The sequence below is a fragment of the Sus scrofa genome, chromosome 6 (assembly GCF_000003025.6).
Source record: "Sus scrofa isolate TJ Tabasco breed Duroc chromosome 6, Sscrofa11.1, whole genome shotgun sequence".
Lineage (NCBI taxonomy): Eukaryota > Metazoa > Chordata > Mammalia > Artiodactyla > Suidae > Sus > Sus scrofa.
In genome coordinates this window covers 69344494-69359209 of record NC_010448.4, presented here as the reverse complement: position 1 = coordinate 69359209, position 14716 = coordinate 69344494, and the positions used below count along the sequence as shown (strand labels likewise).

General features: G+C 44.6%; 1 protein-coding gene across 1 annotated transcript; it reads right to left on the bottom strand.

The window, feature by feature from the left end:
• Nucleotides 810-6921, bottom strand: LOC110261387. Its single transcript, XM_021097591.1, has 4 exons — nt 6739-6921; nt 6514-6586; nt 1697-1976; nt 810-1426 (listed from the first exon to the last, which is right to left on the bottom strand). The coding sequence occupies exons 1-4, from the start codon at nt 6919-6921 to the stop codon at nt 1030-1032; spliced, it is 933 nt and encodes a 310-aa protein (XP_020953250.1). The 3' UTR covers nt 810-1029.

Below are 14716 nucleotides of genomic sequence, written 5' to 3'. Positions count from 1 at the left end.
ACCCATTTGATTTTAGATCTCTTGGGTCACGGTCCAATAATACCGACCAGTCCTGTTATTTTTAAACCGTTGGATGTGGAAATTGTAATCTGAATAGATATTCCAAAGAGAAAATTACCCCTTTATTTCAAATAGATGAGTGGAGTATTTTGCGCTATGCGCTATCCCTTAATTATTCTATTATACACAGAACTGAACTCCTTCAGGAAGAGTGTGTGGTGTAAGGACACCAATAAGCATTTACAGTATATTAACAAACCAACAATAGGTTGATGATTCACCTTGGATTCATGCCAGGGTCTGTGAAAGAACTCAATAAACATGACATGCATTTCAAAAACTGCGAATCATAATTGAAATTTCCAAACCCTTCAATCCTATAAATTATTACAAAATAGAATATGAGCATTTGGCCTGCCCCTCACTCCCTTTATAGCATCGCAGACCCTGTGATTACCCGTTTGGGGAAGTGAGACACAATACACTATTTCTCAAAGAAAAGGTGATACTTGGATTTTTTACCTTTTTTTTTAGACTTTTTTTTTCAAACTTATGGCAGAGTTATGTACATGCCTCTCTTTCTGAAATTCTGAGTCTGTATCCTTTCTTTATTCCTCGATGAGACTTTTCAGGCATTTCATCTTTACAATTCATTTCAAATAAGCAGTGCAATTTCCCAATTTCTTTTTTCTCTTTCTTAATCTTTTGCCATATACTTATTTTTCAATTTCGAAAGAGTCTGAGCAAATCGTTCAAATCCACTCTATGTCCCCCCAGGAATACGAAGCCGCGTCTTCAGTGGCTGAAAAGGCAAATCATGACCCTGGTAATAACAGGACAACTGGACTCCGGCCAATCCGGCCCCTGGGACCTGCCCGCTGAGTGCCGCGGCCCGGGCCCCGCACAAAGACGTGGCCAGCGGGGAGCCCTACCCACCGCCCAGCCGCCGCCGCCTGGGGCGCGCGCTTGAGCCTGGCCGCGGCGTCTCCAGAGCTCGGCCGCTCCCCTCCTTCTCCTCTGCTCATTTTATTAGAAAGAGGGGGGAAAAAAAAAAAAAAAAGACAGAAGACTGAGCGCGAGCGAAAAGAAGTCCCGCCCTTCCACCCGCCCTCCGCCTCCCATTGGCCCTGCCTCCGCTCGCGTCACTCCGGGACGCGCCAATAGGGCGGCGCGATACTGCGAGGTGGGCTGGGCCCGAGCGCGGAGTGGGCGGTGGGTCGGTGCAGCAGCCCCGCCGCGGCTCGGCCACCATCGCCGAGGCGCCGCTGCTCCCACAGACGCTCGCGAGCCTTCCCCCGCGCTCCCAGCCTCCTCTTCCTCCCGCTCGCCCGAGACGCTCGCCCCGCTCGGGTCTCGCCCCAGCCTCCGCCTCCCCACTCCTCTCCGCTCGCTCGTCTTCCACATTGTCTCTGCCTCGTTTTCTCTCCTAGTTGAGGGGAAAAAAGAAAATCACCATCATCCTGCGGGAGCCCCCTCGCCCTCAGAGAAACAAAACCAGACATGCTCTGGGCTCCCGCTCCTGAAGGATTGGCCGAGCGCGGAGCGAGCGGGCAGCCTGGTGGAGCCCGCACGAAAGGTCACGGGAGGGAAGCCCCCGCAGCCCCCGGCTCTGTCCCCGCGGCCGGCCGGTCCTCGGCCCCAGCCCCGCGGGCCCCCCGCCCCGTCCCCCGCTTTCCCGGGAGCCGGCCGAACACACCTCCATTGATGGTCTAGCGCATCCGGGGGAGGTAAGTCTCCAACTTGCCCGCGCGCGGCGTCTGCCCGCTGTTGTGACCCCCAGTCCTGGGCACGGGCGTGGGGCGGGCCGAGGGGGGCGGCGTGGGAGCCCCGGGCCGGGGTGGGGGCCGCGCACGGCCCGGAGGGACGGGAATAAAGGGCCTGGGTCGCTGGGCCCTGTCCGGGCCAGGTGACTGTTCCTCTCGCCTGCTGACCCCGGCTCGCTCTTTGCTGCTTTTTCGTGCTCTCGTTTGACTTGTCTGAGGTTAAACTGTTTCATGTGACTAAATTATAGGCTGAACTGGGGCGGGGAGGGGGAGGGAGGAGGTCCAGGACCCAGACTGTGAATTTCTTGAATGTTTGTGGATTTGGGGGTCTTGGGGAAGGACTTCTCTTAAAGTATCATTTTCACATTAGGGGAAGATTCTTTGTGTTCGTAATCGCTAGCTCTCTGCTCTGTGTGGTTCTTGAATTTTAAAACCAAAAATCATTTGCAGCCGAATAGGATTCTTGCTATCATTTCTTTGGAAAGAGGAAAAAGTAGTTTTACATAGGTGTGTGTGTGTGTGTGTGTGTGTGTGTGTGTGTGTGTGTTGGAAGGGGGGGGGAGTATTGCAGGTTTCCTTTGAAACTGGTTGCTTGAGAAGTTGTTGAAAGGAAAACAAAATGATTCATTGTCGAATTGTCATTTTCCTCTGCCTCTTTTCCAAGGTTTGCTTACAATTTTTCTGGATTACAGACTTCAAACATTGATTTAAACAAAATGTGTCCTTGAGAAACTGGGTGCTTTAAATGTTTCAGTATGTGTTGCTATTTTGAGGTACATTTAGAAAGTAGTTTTGTATGAACCTGAAATAGCTTTCTCCAGCGCAATTTTTTAAACACAAAAAAGCTAACTAGTAAAAGGGAAACTTGGTGAATTGCAAAACAGACATTGTAATGTAACACAAATTAATGCATCCTCTGTTTAGATTTGTAACATTTTTGATACTTGCTTTCCATTTAAAGGGAGACCTTTTTGTTGGGGTACTCTGGTTTCTTTAGGCTCAGTCTGTTGGGGGAGGGGAGAGAGGATGGATCTATACAATAATAAAATCATCTTTGGGAATCTCTTTCCTTCCCTGGATTTGCTTGCAGGGTTAATTCCACCTTAAATTATAAACCAGTTTAGATTTTGATGGCCTAGGCTGGATGGAAAGCTGGCTTCCAGCTCTCCCTGTTGTTGTTGAGGTCTAAGGGAAAAGAGGCAGAGGCACGCACACACACCACACACACACACACACACACAATACCAGGCAGAGGGCTCATTGTTCTTTCATACACACATTCATTCTCTCTCTCCCATATTTGGGACTAGGTTTGCACAAACACAGCTCTTTTGGGGAGAGGGGAGAGGAGGTGGGGGAAGGGTGGGTGCTTTTCTTCAGCTTTCTCTCACCCATCTCCTGTCTGGCCTTTTTTGCAACCTTGTAAGAGGCAGAAGAGTACATTGGAAACTAAAGGACACTCAGGAACATGTTCAGAGACTCCTCTTGTCCTCCGCCCTTTTCTCCCTTTGCAGGCCTGGTTTCTACTGCTCTTTCTTTTTTGTGTATTTAAAGGTAAAAGCCCTCATTATATGTCAGCTTTCGTATTCCTCCTTGCCCCTGACTTTGTTGGGAACAGTGATTTGTTCAGTTGACTCTTAGGGTAGTGAATGTGGCCAGGGTTGTCTTTTCTAGGTGGAAGTAGATTGTCTCAGGCAAGATAATAGAGATTGTATTTGAGGTTGATGGTTGGTGAAGTGTATGTATGTTTATATTGTGTATTAGTTTGTAGTTGTGGCTGGAATGTTTGTATTCGTGGTCAGAAGGTTTGATAGCCAGGTATGCTAGCTGTTGAGCTATCTATGTTTTTTGTATTGTTTTGTAAGTAGGGATTATGAGGAAAGATCTGGCCCTCTGCTTTGGGGGCTAATGTAGAGGCTTCCTGGAACACTGGGCAGGGAATAGGCTGAGAAGAGTACACCTGGGTTAAACCCAGCCCCGGACCAAGGATGGAGGCTGGCGCGAAAGTATGGGTTGCAGAATAGGACCTCCTATTGGTTCATTGCTATGAAGGATCCCAAGGAAGAGGGTGGGGGAGGGGACTAACGACTGAGGCCTAATGATTTTCTTTTGAACACAGTTGTGCTTTTCTGCAAATGCCACTTCCCTGAGCTGCTAATACAGATGCCCTTTGACAGGCATGCTTGCATCGAGGCTTTTTATGCTATTGGCTGTCTTGACATTAATTTGTTCTATTATTAGAAGTATTTATACATTGTGACTTCCAAGGACACTCTGTCTTTTATGAGTACAGTTTGTCTTGAAATACTAAACAAAATAAGGGTGTTTATTTGGGTTCTTGGTGTTGGAAACTCTACATATACTGGCAGTTTTTAAAAACTTTCCCGCATCATTAGTAGGTAGTCAGATAGACCTACCCTACAGAAAAGAAAAATCCCAGCACTGGACCCAGAGGTTTTTCCTCCAAGATTTAATGACGATGGCCGGTCGGGGATGGAAGGGTAGGAGAGGAGCTCACCAAATTCAGTTTTGCAATGTAATAGTGTTGCATAGTGTTCAATAGTCATATAAACATAAAGCTAATTCTGGTGAGATAATCTCTTCTCTGGATTAGAATGAAAAGTCAAGAGAAAATGTGAGATGTGTACGGATTAACACAGAAGGCCAAATTCCTGCTCAAAGGCTTCTAAACCAAGGTGCAGGTTCAGAGATAATCTGCTTGATAAATGCCTGGAAGAATTTTTATTATCATGCATCCTACCTAGTGTCAATTGTTCTGATGTAATGAGGTGTTAGAGAGGTTCGCGGTGGCCAGGGGGATTCAGTACAGAATAAACATCTTCTGTTCCAGACTGGCTGCTTTTAGGATTGTGATTCCTGATTCACTTTGCTTTCAAAATTTAGAGTGTAATCTCTAAAGTTGTGGATCTTTTACAGTGAAAGGAAAACAGTTCAAATGTATTATTTGTTCAGCAGGAATAGAGTCAGGCAATGTCAGTCCAGGATATTCTCTGCCAATGTTTTGTTTCAAGGTAACTAGAGTAACTGAGAACTAATTCATAACAAAAAAGGTAATCCCGATCAGAAAATCAATGCACCGGTTACTTTTTCAACTTTGACTTATTGGTTCGTCAGAAAGTTTTTAAAAAGTGAGACAATGATCACGGTCAGGTCCTGTAACAGAGAACAAACATATGTAATATTGTACAGCAGTGTACAATAGAGCCCGACGCTCTATACACACACACACACACACACACACACACACACGAATATCAGCTGTGCCCTTCTAAAATCCGGAGTATGTTGAATATTATTATGAATTTAGTAAGTACCCCTTGCTTTTAAATTTAGTTTTGAATCTTTAACAATGTGTTCAAATCAGTAATCCCAAAAACATTTAAGTAGTAAAATAAGTTGTGTACACCAAATTCCTTGGGGAATTTTGTGCTCTTCTACTAACTGTTTTTGGCAGCTTCTTTTGCAGTTGATTTAAAGGTTAGATAGCAGAAGATTCAGATGTTTAAGTGAGTCATTAATGTAACATAGCTGTGAACTTCATCACACACACAAATGCATACCCTGAAATAATACTCTTTTGTCTGAGATAATCAGTTTCTGATAAAGCTATGCTCTCGTTCATCATAGGGTTTTTCAACAACCAGAAATTCCTCTTAAATCGTAGTTAAGTGATTGTTAATTATTAATATTTTGGTAGTTATTCCAAATTTGTCGCTTTACTTGTCCTATTTAAGTGTGATTTCAGTGAGCCCATTGGCTTGTGCTTTGTTTCTTGTTCTAGTGTTTTGGTTTGTTTGTTTGTTTTTGATTTTTAGGGCCACACTTGCAGCATATGGAGGTTCCCAGGCTAGGGGTCGAATTGGAGCTGTAGCTGCTGGCCTATACCACAGCCACCTCAACGCAGGATTCAAGCCACGTCTGTGACCTATACCACAGCTCAGGGCAACGCCGGATCCTTAACCCACTGATAGAGGCCAGGGATCGAACAGGCAACCTCATAGTTCCTAGTTGGATTCCTTTCCCCTGGGCCACATCAGAAACTTCGAGTTCTAGTGTTTTTTTAAATGACAAAGGAGGAATGAGCATTTGAGTGTTAGAAAATGGTTAAGATTGCTTAAGTCACTTTAATGAGTGTTCGACCACAAATAACTCAAACATGCTGACACATGAAATATATTTACTAGATTGGAGTTTTGTTTGGAATTGTGGTTTGTGTAACTAACTTGTTGGTTTGGCAAGCAGTGTAAGATGTCATACTTGTCTATGTATTAGGTAACTAGGTCAGTGGGGCTGCTAATACTGTATAAGAGGTTTTTTGTGCCAGTGTAAAATTGTTGTTTTTATTTGGTAAAATTTGCTAGTATGTCAGCATTGGTAAGCAACATATTTAACTGTGGAATATTTCCTTATATGGTTATGTTAAAAAATGGTAAGATCTCTAATTCATAGATCACTTGGTATTTGAGGAATCCTTACAGCCTATTTGTCTTGGGCTTTTGCATCAGAAGTTGAAGCTGTGGGTCATGCCTTGATTTTAAACTAGTTGTATATGTGATTTGGAAGGGTTTTGGACAAGGAACAGAAAATCTTCCAAGTCTTCGGGAAAAGTGGAACAGAAATTTAAACTTGAGAGTCAGGCCTCACAGAAGCACCCCCGGTTCAGACAGCCTCATGGATGCTGGAATGCTCTTAGGTGTATGGATCCTGCCCAGCTTAGTGACCAGATTACCTCGTTGCCTCCTCGGCAGGAAGAGCTGTTGACCCATATACGCTAGTGCCAGGGCTGTGTATGGTTGTCCAGACTGCGTGTAGCATAAAGACAGTGCTCACAAGGGGCCAGTGTTTGCACTGGGTGTGGACCAACTGAAGCAGGCATGGCCATGCAGCATCTCCAGACAGAGTATAGATGGGAGGGCCCCTCCTGCAAAAGATGCACACACATGGACATGCCCACCCTCAGCAGAGCATGCATGCCACATTCGCTGACACGTACTGTGTCCACCAGCTGTCCTCCCAGAGCTGACCCCCTTTCTTCTTCTGGGAATGGCGGGCAGGAGGGGGTGGAGTGACAGTGGCGCTTAATGTGTGTCGGGTGAATACAGTTCAGGGGGGTGTGAGTGGGCGAGAATGTGGGCATGTGTCTGCATGTATGAATTCACAGACGCTGTCTGGGGAAGCTCTGGAAACCTCTGCCTCCCTGGATAGGACCTGGCTACACAGGGGAGGTGTATCCACGCTTTGCTTGACTCCTCGCGGGATGGGTAGGCTCTGGCCACTGATGTAAAAACGTGTTTGATAGGAGTTCCTGTCGTGGCGCAGTGGTTAATGAATCCGACTAGGAACCATGAGGTTGCGGGTTCGGTCCCTGCCCTTGCTCAGTGGGTTAATGATCCGGTGTTGCCGTGAGCTGTGGTGGAGGTCGCAGATGCGGCTCGGATCCTGTGTTGCTGTGGCTCTGGCGTAGGCTGGCAGCTACAGCTCCAATTGGACCCCTAGCCTGGGAACCTCCATATGCCGTGGGAGCCGCCCAAGAAACAGCAAAAAACAAACAAACAAACAAAAAAGTGTTTGATATATGAAGACATCACCGGGGTGAATTTAAACTCGATGCTCCTTGTCGAAGCCAGTGCCCGAGCTCCCCACCCCTGTGCTCCTCTTTCCCTTCCCTCCCTCCTGTCTGCGTGGGTCATGCCATCCAGCTGCCGGGGCTGCCGTATGAGTTGTTCAGGTTGAACTTGCATTTTTTACTGAACTTGCATTTTTTATATGAACTTGCATTTTTTTTTACTGAAAGGAGCTATTTCTTTCTTGCACAAGGCACTAGACATCCAGAGCTGGCCCACCTCTGCTCGTCACTCAGCTCTTTCTCTTCTGGTTTCTCTGTGTCTTTAGGCCTTGGCTTCCACTTTCACTAAGCACTCTTAATGTATTTAATTGCCATTTCCTGAGAAAGAAGAGCTGTTAGGTTGTTGGTTATCATCACTGTTGGCAAAGGGTTTGGGGCCAGACCACTTCTTAAGCTCCCTTCCCACCTTCTAGATGACGGCGTGCTCACCCCGCCTGCAGCTCTCATGGGGTGCTCAGTCGGAGCTGAGCCAGTGGGAGGAATTCTGAGCCGTGGCCTGTGGAGAGGGAATTTTTTTCATAGCCTATCATGTTTTCCCATCTTCATTTTCCCTGACATCTGGTGCCGCTCTTGTTGCTTTCAATAGCTTATCTAACAGTTTGTTTTGCTTTAAGAAACTACATAGTCATAACTGGTAGTCAGTTATGCTCTCTTTTTGAGGTGAGATCATTTTGTTATATTCATTTTGTTCTTTTATATCCTGTGACTCTACCTGTCTATCTGCCTGCCTACCCGAGTTGGTGTTTCCCAAACTGTCTTCATGGTATCCTAATTTGCTGCAAGTCTTTTGAGTGTACTGAGGTCAAATAAATTTATAATGTGTGTTAGCACCTTAAAGCCTCAGAAATGGCCTATGGTATGTACAGTTTTGATTTTTTTTTTGGTTTTCTTCCCCCCTTTTTCCAAAGAATACCTATGATTTTTTAATGGGAACCAGTATTCTGTAGAACAGTTTGAGAAACACATGTAAAGTGATTCCTTTCTTAATCAAGTGGCTTGTCCTTCTCCCTTAATAATGAAGAAGAGTGTTAGTATTGTAATGCCTAGCTGCTCGATACTATTTTTCTTCAAGCACATTTTGTACTCTAGAATTTCCAAGGGTACAACATGACTGCTTTTCCCACCTTATACATATGTCATTCTGGAGTCTTAATTTATTAATTTATTTGTTTTTTGCTGTTTCTTGGGCGGCTCCCACGGCATATGGAGGTTCCCAGGCGAGGGGTCCAGTCGAGCTGTAGCTGCCAGCCTACACCACAACCATAGCAACTCGGGATCTGAGCCGCGCGTCTGCGACCCACACCACAGCTCATGGCAACACCTCATCCTTAACCCACTGAGCAAGGCCAAGGATCGAACCTGCCATCTCATGGTTCCTAGTTGGATTTGTTAACTACTGCTCCATGACGGGAATTCCAGGAGTTAATTTTTTTTAAATTTTAATTTCTTTGGCTTTTTAGAGCTGCACCCACAGCATATAGAGGTTCTCAGGCTAGGGGTTAGAGCTGTAGCTTCTGTCCTACACCACAGCAATGCCAGATCCGAGCCGTGTCTGTGACCTACACCACAGCTCATGGCAGCACCAGATACTTACCCCACTGAGTGAGGCCAGGGATTGAACCTGAGTCCTCATGGATGCTAGTCAGATTTGTTACCACTGGAGCCACTATGGGAACTCCTGGAGTTATTTTATTTTATTTTATTTTTTTGTCTTTTTAGGGCTGCCCCTGCGGATGCGGTGGTTCCCAGGCTAGGGGTTGAATTGGAGCTACGGTTGCCAGCCTATACCACAGCCACAGCAACGCCAGATCCGAGCCACTTCTGCCACCTACACCACAGATCACGGCAATCCCGGAGTTAATTTTTGAATGTTGCATCTATTACTCTTCATTCCATCTTTTAATTGGATCAATTCAGTCAATATTTTTCTTTTTCACCCTGCTCCAGTAGCTATACTCTTATTCGAGATACAATCACTTCATTTTTTTTTATATAATGATTTTAATTTTTTTTTCATTATAGCTGGTTTACAATCACTTCATTTTTGGATGAGTGCAGTCACTTGTATAAGCACTGGCAAGACTCTTAATGAATAGTAAACAGAAATAAATTCTTAACTATGCACCTCATTGAGGTAAGCTTACAGACATGTAGAGATGAAGAAAACAGACTTGTAGAAATTATTCTCTGTACTGGACATTAGTGTACACTGAACTGTTACACAATAAACATAAGCGTTTTAGAGACACAGGTACCATGGAGTCATATTCGTTGTGTATAGCTACATAACAGATGATCTCAGAACTCGGTGACGACACTGTAAACATTATCTCATGGTTTCTGTGGTCAGTTGTTTGGGAATGGCAGTTGAACAGTTCTGGCTCAGAGGTCTCTCCCGAGGTTGCAGTCATGATGTCAGCTGGATCTGCAGTCATCTGAAGACTTGCCTGGGGCTGGAGTCTCTACATCCATCCGAATAGCTCACTCACTTGGCCGGGGCAGAAAGGCCTCTGCAGGAAGCTTCAGTTGTTTGCTACAGGGAGCTTTCCATATGGTTACTGGAATGACCTCCCTAATTTGGCTTCCCCTAGAATGAGGGGGGAAGGGAGGGAGAGGAAATCCTTGCTGAAGACCCAAACGGTAGTCTCTCAGAGTGCGTACGAGAGAAGTGAGCAAGTGTAAGGTAGCCATCCTTGCGTCTGCATGTTTGTAACTTTTAATCTGCTTTTGATGTTCAAACTTAGAAGCAAGTCCAGTCAGTGTTTTGAACTGTGACCCAATCAGATTAAAATTCCCTCCCCTTAGAGAGGTTCAAGAAGGTAGGATATGGAGAGAGTTGAGAGCAGAGAAAGTGAAGGGTCTTGCTGGTCCAGCTTCAGCCCTCTAGTGACCTGGTGTCATGGCCTGTGAGAGTAACTGAAAGCAGTTAGGTCTAGAAACCCTTCTGACTCTTTTAGGTCAGCCCTTTGGACCTAGTGAGGACCCACAAAGATTTTGTTTTTGTTTTTGTTTTGCTTTTCACATTTAAGGGTAAGGTTACTCTTTGAGATGAAATTAAGGCAACAGTGTTCTTGTGATAAATAAGATTTGCCATTTGCAGAGTTTCCTGGTGGCACAGTGGGTTAAGGATCCAGTGTGCTGTGGTATGGGTTCGATCCCTGGACCAGGAACTTCTGCATGCTGCAGCTGTGGCCAAAAAAAAAAAAAGGTTCGCCATTTGGAGAAGTGACCCACCATTGATGATAGCTGCTGTGGCATTTTGGTAATGTGCTGATATTAATTTTGGTAACGGGAGTGTAATCTTTGAGGAATGTGATTATAAATGATGATGTTAGCAGAGAAGAGCTGAAGCTTAATCATATTATAGTCCGTCTGAAGCAAGGATATGATGACAGAGGGAGCATGATTAACATGGAGGCTGGCCAAGAGGTACCTAGAGTGTGGCCTTCAGATTTTGTGACCTCGGGTGCATTGCTCAGGTAAACTCTAGGAAGGAGGGCAGAGCCATGTCTGCTTTGGTCACTCAGTGTTCCTTGCCTCTGGCATGTGAGGAATGCAGGGGGCGCTCACTTTTCCAATGAATGAATGAATAATTTTTTTGTATAGCATTATTGATGTTGATAGAGGAGGTTTGATTTAATCTCTTGACCCCAAGGCTTATCCAAGAAGCTGATTTTTGGACAAATCCTGACAGTGACTTGTTTTGTTTTGTCTTGTTTTTTCTTTTTACTGCCCCACCTGCAACGTATGGAAATTCCCAGATTAGGGGTCAAGTTGGAGCTACAGCTGCCGGCCTGCACTACAGCCACGGCAACACTGCCTCCTTAACCCTGAGTGAGGCCAAGGATCACACCTGCATCCTCACGGATACTATGTTGGGTTCTTAACCCGCTGAACCACAAAGCACTCTGATAGTGACATTTTTAGATCTTATGTAAAGAAAAACATTTTAGAGCTTTTGAGTTATTTGGTTAATCAAAGATGAGGTTTTATTTATTTATTTTTTTAGGCCCATACCCGAGGCATATGGAGATTCCCAGGCTAGGGGTCAAATCCGAGCTGCCGGTCCACGCCTCTGGCAGTCATAGCAACTCGGGATCTGAGCTGTGTCTACGACCTACACCACAGCTCACGGCAACACTGGATCCTTAACCCACTGAGCAAGGCCAGGGATTGAACCTCACGGTTCCTAGTTGGATTTGTTTCTGCTGCACCACAACGGGAACCCCCAAAATGAGATTTTATTTTAATCCCAATAAGTTTAAGATATGTATTAAAATTGCTTAATGAAGTAGTGCTTACATAGTAGTATCCTTTCTTTACAGTTTCGTGGGGTTAGGCACAGCAGTGAGTGGCAGAAACCCAAAATAACAGCTGGGACAAGGTGGATGTCTCCTTTCTTTCATGCAAATCGTGGGCAGTCCTGAAACCTATAGAACCAGCATTCTCCTTTTACTCAAAATAGCCTTTCCAATTTCTTTTTTTTTCCCTTTTAATTATTTTATTTTTTTCCATTATAGTTGGTTTACAGCCTCTCCAGTTTCTGTCAGCATTTCTGCATTCTCACCCTAGACTGTCCCTATCCTGTAAAGATACTTCCCAGAAGTCACACCCATCACTTCTGCTTGGTCCCTTTAATTATGACCAAATCACAGGGCCGTAAATAGCTGCAAGGGAGGAGATGGCTATGTGCCTAGTCAGAAATCAGAGATTCTGGAGTTCCCTGGTGGCTCAGCAGGTTAAGGATGTGGTGTTGTCATTGCAGTGGCTTAGGTCACTGCTGTGGCGTGGGTTTGATCCCTGGCCCAGGAACTTCCACACGCCACAGGTGCAGCCCCACCCACCCACCCAAAAAAGACAGAGATTCTCTCTCTCTCTTTCTCTGTTTTTTTTTTTTTTTTTTTGTCTTTTTAGGGCTGCACCTTCGGCATATGGAAGTTTCTAGGCTAGAGGTCAAATCTGAGCTATTGCTACTGGCCTACACCACAGCCACACCAGATCCTTAACCCACTGAGTGAGGCCAGGGATCGAACCTGCCTCCTCATGGATACCAGTTGGGTTCCTTACCGCTGAGTCACAGCAGAAACTCCAATAAAATTACATTAAAATGCCATGTTCAAATTACTTCTATCACCTTAGTCCCAAAGTTATGAATGTGCTATAAAGTTATAGTGTCTAAGAACTTCTTAAAACCCTGTGTTAAGGGAGTTCCTGTTGTGGTGCAGCAGAAACAAATCTGACTGGTATCCATGAGGATGCTGGTTCGATCCCTGGCCTTGCTCAGTGAGTTAAGGATCCAGCATTGCCATGAGCTGTGGTGTAGGTCGCAGGTGGGGCTCGGATCCTGTATTGCTATGGCTGGCAGCTGTAGCTCTGATTTGACCCCTAGCCTGGGAGCTTCCCTGTGCTGCTGGTGCAGCCCTAAAAAGCAAAACAAGCAAACCCAGCAGACCCCTGTGTTAAGAAATTGAGCATCATGACTGCCTTTTAAGGAGGCATACAGGGCACCAGGGAGGGGGCTGGAGAGATGGGGTCCTTGTATTCTTAGTGTTTGTCATATGTAAATATTGCCTAATTAAAATAAAAACATAAGAAAAATCTGTTTTTTCTTTTTAGATTCTTGCCATTCTTTTTTTATTAGATGCTTTAGTGAAATAGCAGTTTGATTTATGCATGAAGTGGAGTATACACGGTGACCTAGACACTGATTATGTACCTTTGAAGAATTTTCTCATTAATGGGAATAAGACAAGTACACAGTTGAATACTAAGTAGAGAAAAGTGCCTCTAGAGATGATGGTACTATGGTCTAAGAACTTGGGCTGGGTGTTAGGGAGGATTTGGTGTAGGAGGAGGTGTTTAACCTGTATTTTGAAGAATAGGCAGGATTTGAACATGTGATCAGGAGCTAAGAGGATTTCAGGCAGGAAACCGCATGGAGCAAAGGCACAGAAACAGGAAAACGTGGGAAATGGTGAGTACTTTTGTTGCTTCTATGATGGGGATTGTTAAAATGTGTTTCAATTGCTTTTTTAAAAAAATTTTCTTTAAAATGATCTGTAGCAGATGCAGGCAGATGTAGTTCTTTCAACTCAGGTAATTTATATTTGAAGCTGTTGCTGGTTAGCTGTTTGTGTGAGCATTTTGGAGAGGAGTCCTTTGGGCTGATTTTTCCAAGGAAGAACAGACATGGTGGGATTTAACACCAGGGTGAAACTATTTGAGAGCCTGATGCATTCAAGTTAAATACAAGTTGCAGGAGTTCCCTGGTGGCTCAGCAGGTTAAAGATCTGGGTGGTCACTGCTGTGGTCTGGATTTGATCCCTGGCCTGGGCATTTTCTGCATACTGCAGGTGCGGCAAAAAAAGTAGCAGTTATAAAATTAATATATACTCATTGCATTTGATTCATCTAGTTCAAAAACAGTAGTACTGACTTCCCTCAGTATTCTTCCAGGCATTTTCTATGCATATATAATAAGCACGTATGTACATGCTATACATATTATCTTGAATTTTGCTTTTTTATTTAATATTTCAAGCACATATTTTTCAAGTCAATTGTAACTATATCTCAAGCCTTTTTTTTCTGAACAGCTGCATTACGTGGATGTATACTTTATTTTTTTTATTTTTATTTTTATTTTTTGCTTTTCCTAGGGCCACTCCCGCAGCATATGGAGGTTCCCAGGCTAGGGGTCTAATCGGAGCTGTAGCCACCAGCCTACTCCACAGCCACAGCAACGCAGGATCCGAGCTGCGTCTGCAACCTACATCACAGCTCATGGCAATGCTGGGTCCTTAACCCACTGAGTGAGGCCAGGGATGAACCAGCAGCCTCATGGTTCCTAGTCAGATTCGTTAACCACTGCGCCACAATGGGAACTCCTGGATGTATACTTTAATATCCTATTGACGGACCTTAAATTGGTTCTGATTCCTTTTTTTTTTTTTTTTTTTAAATTCTTGTACCTGTTCAATTATATAGGTATATCTGTAGGGTAAATTCTTAAAAGTGGGATTGCTACAGCAATAGGTGTGCGCATTTTTATTTTAAAAGATGTTGCCCTCCAAGATGTGCCGTTGTCAGAGAGTGTTTTAGGGTTCAGATTTCCTTATCATCTCGTCAAACCCAGGCATTATGAAAGTCTTGATCTTTGCTCACCTGATAGGTGAAAAATGTACACTATCTTATCTTAATTTGCGTCTTTGACCATGAGTGCAGTTGATCTTTTTATTTATCAGCACTTTAATATACATGTTATGTGGTCTCTTAATAATAGAGCCAGGCGTCTTATACAGAGCAC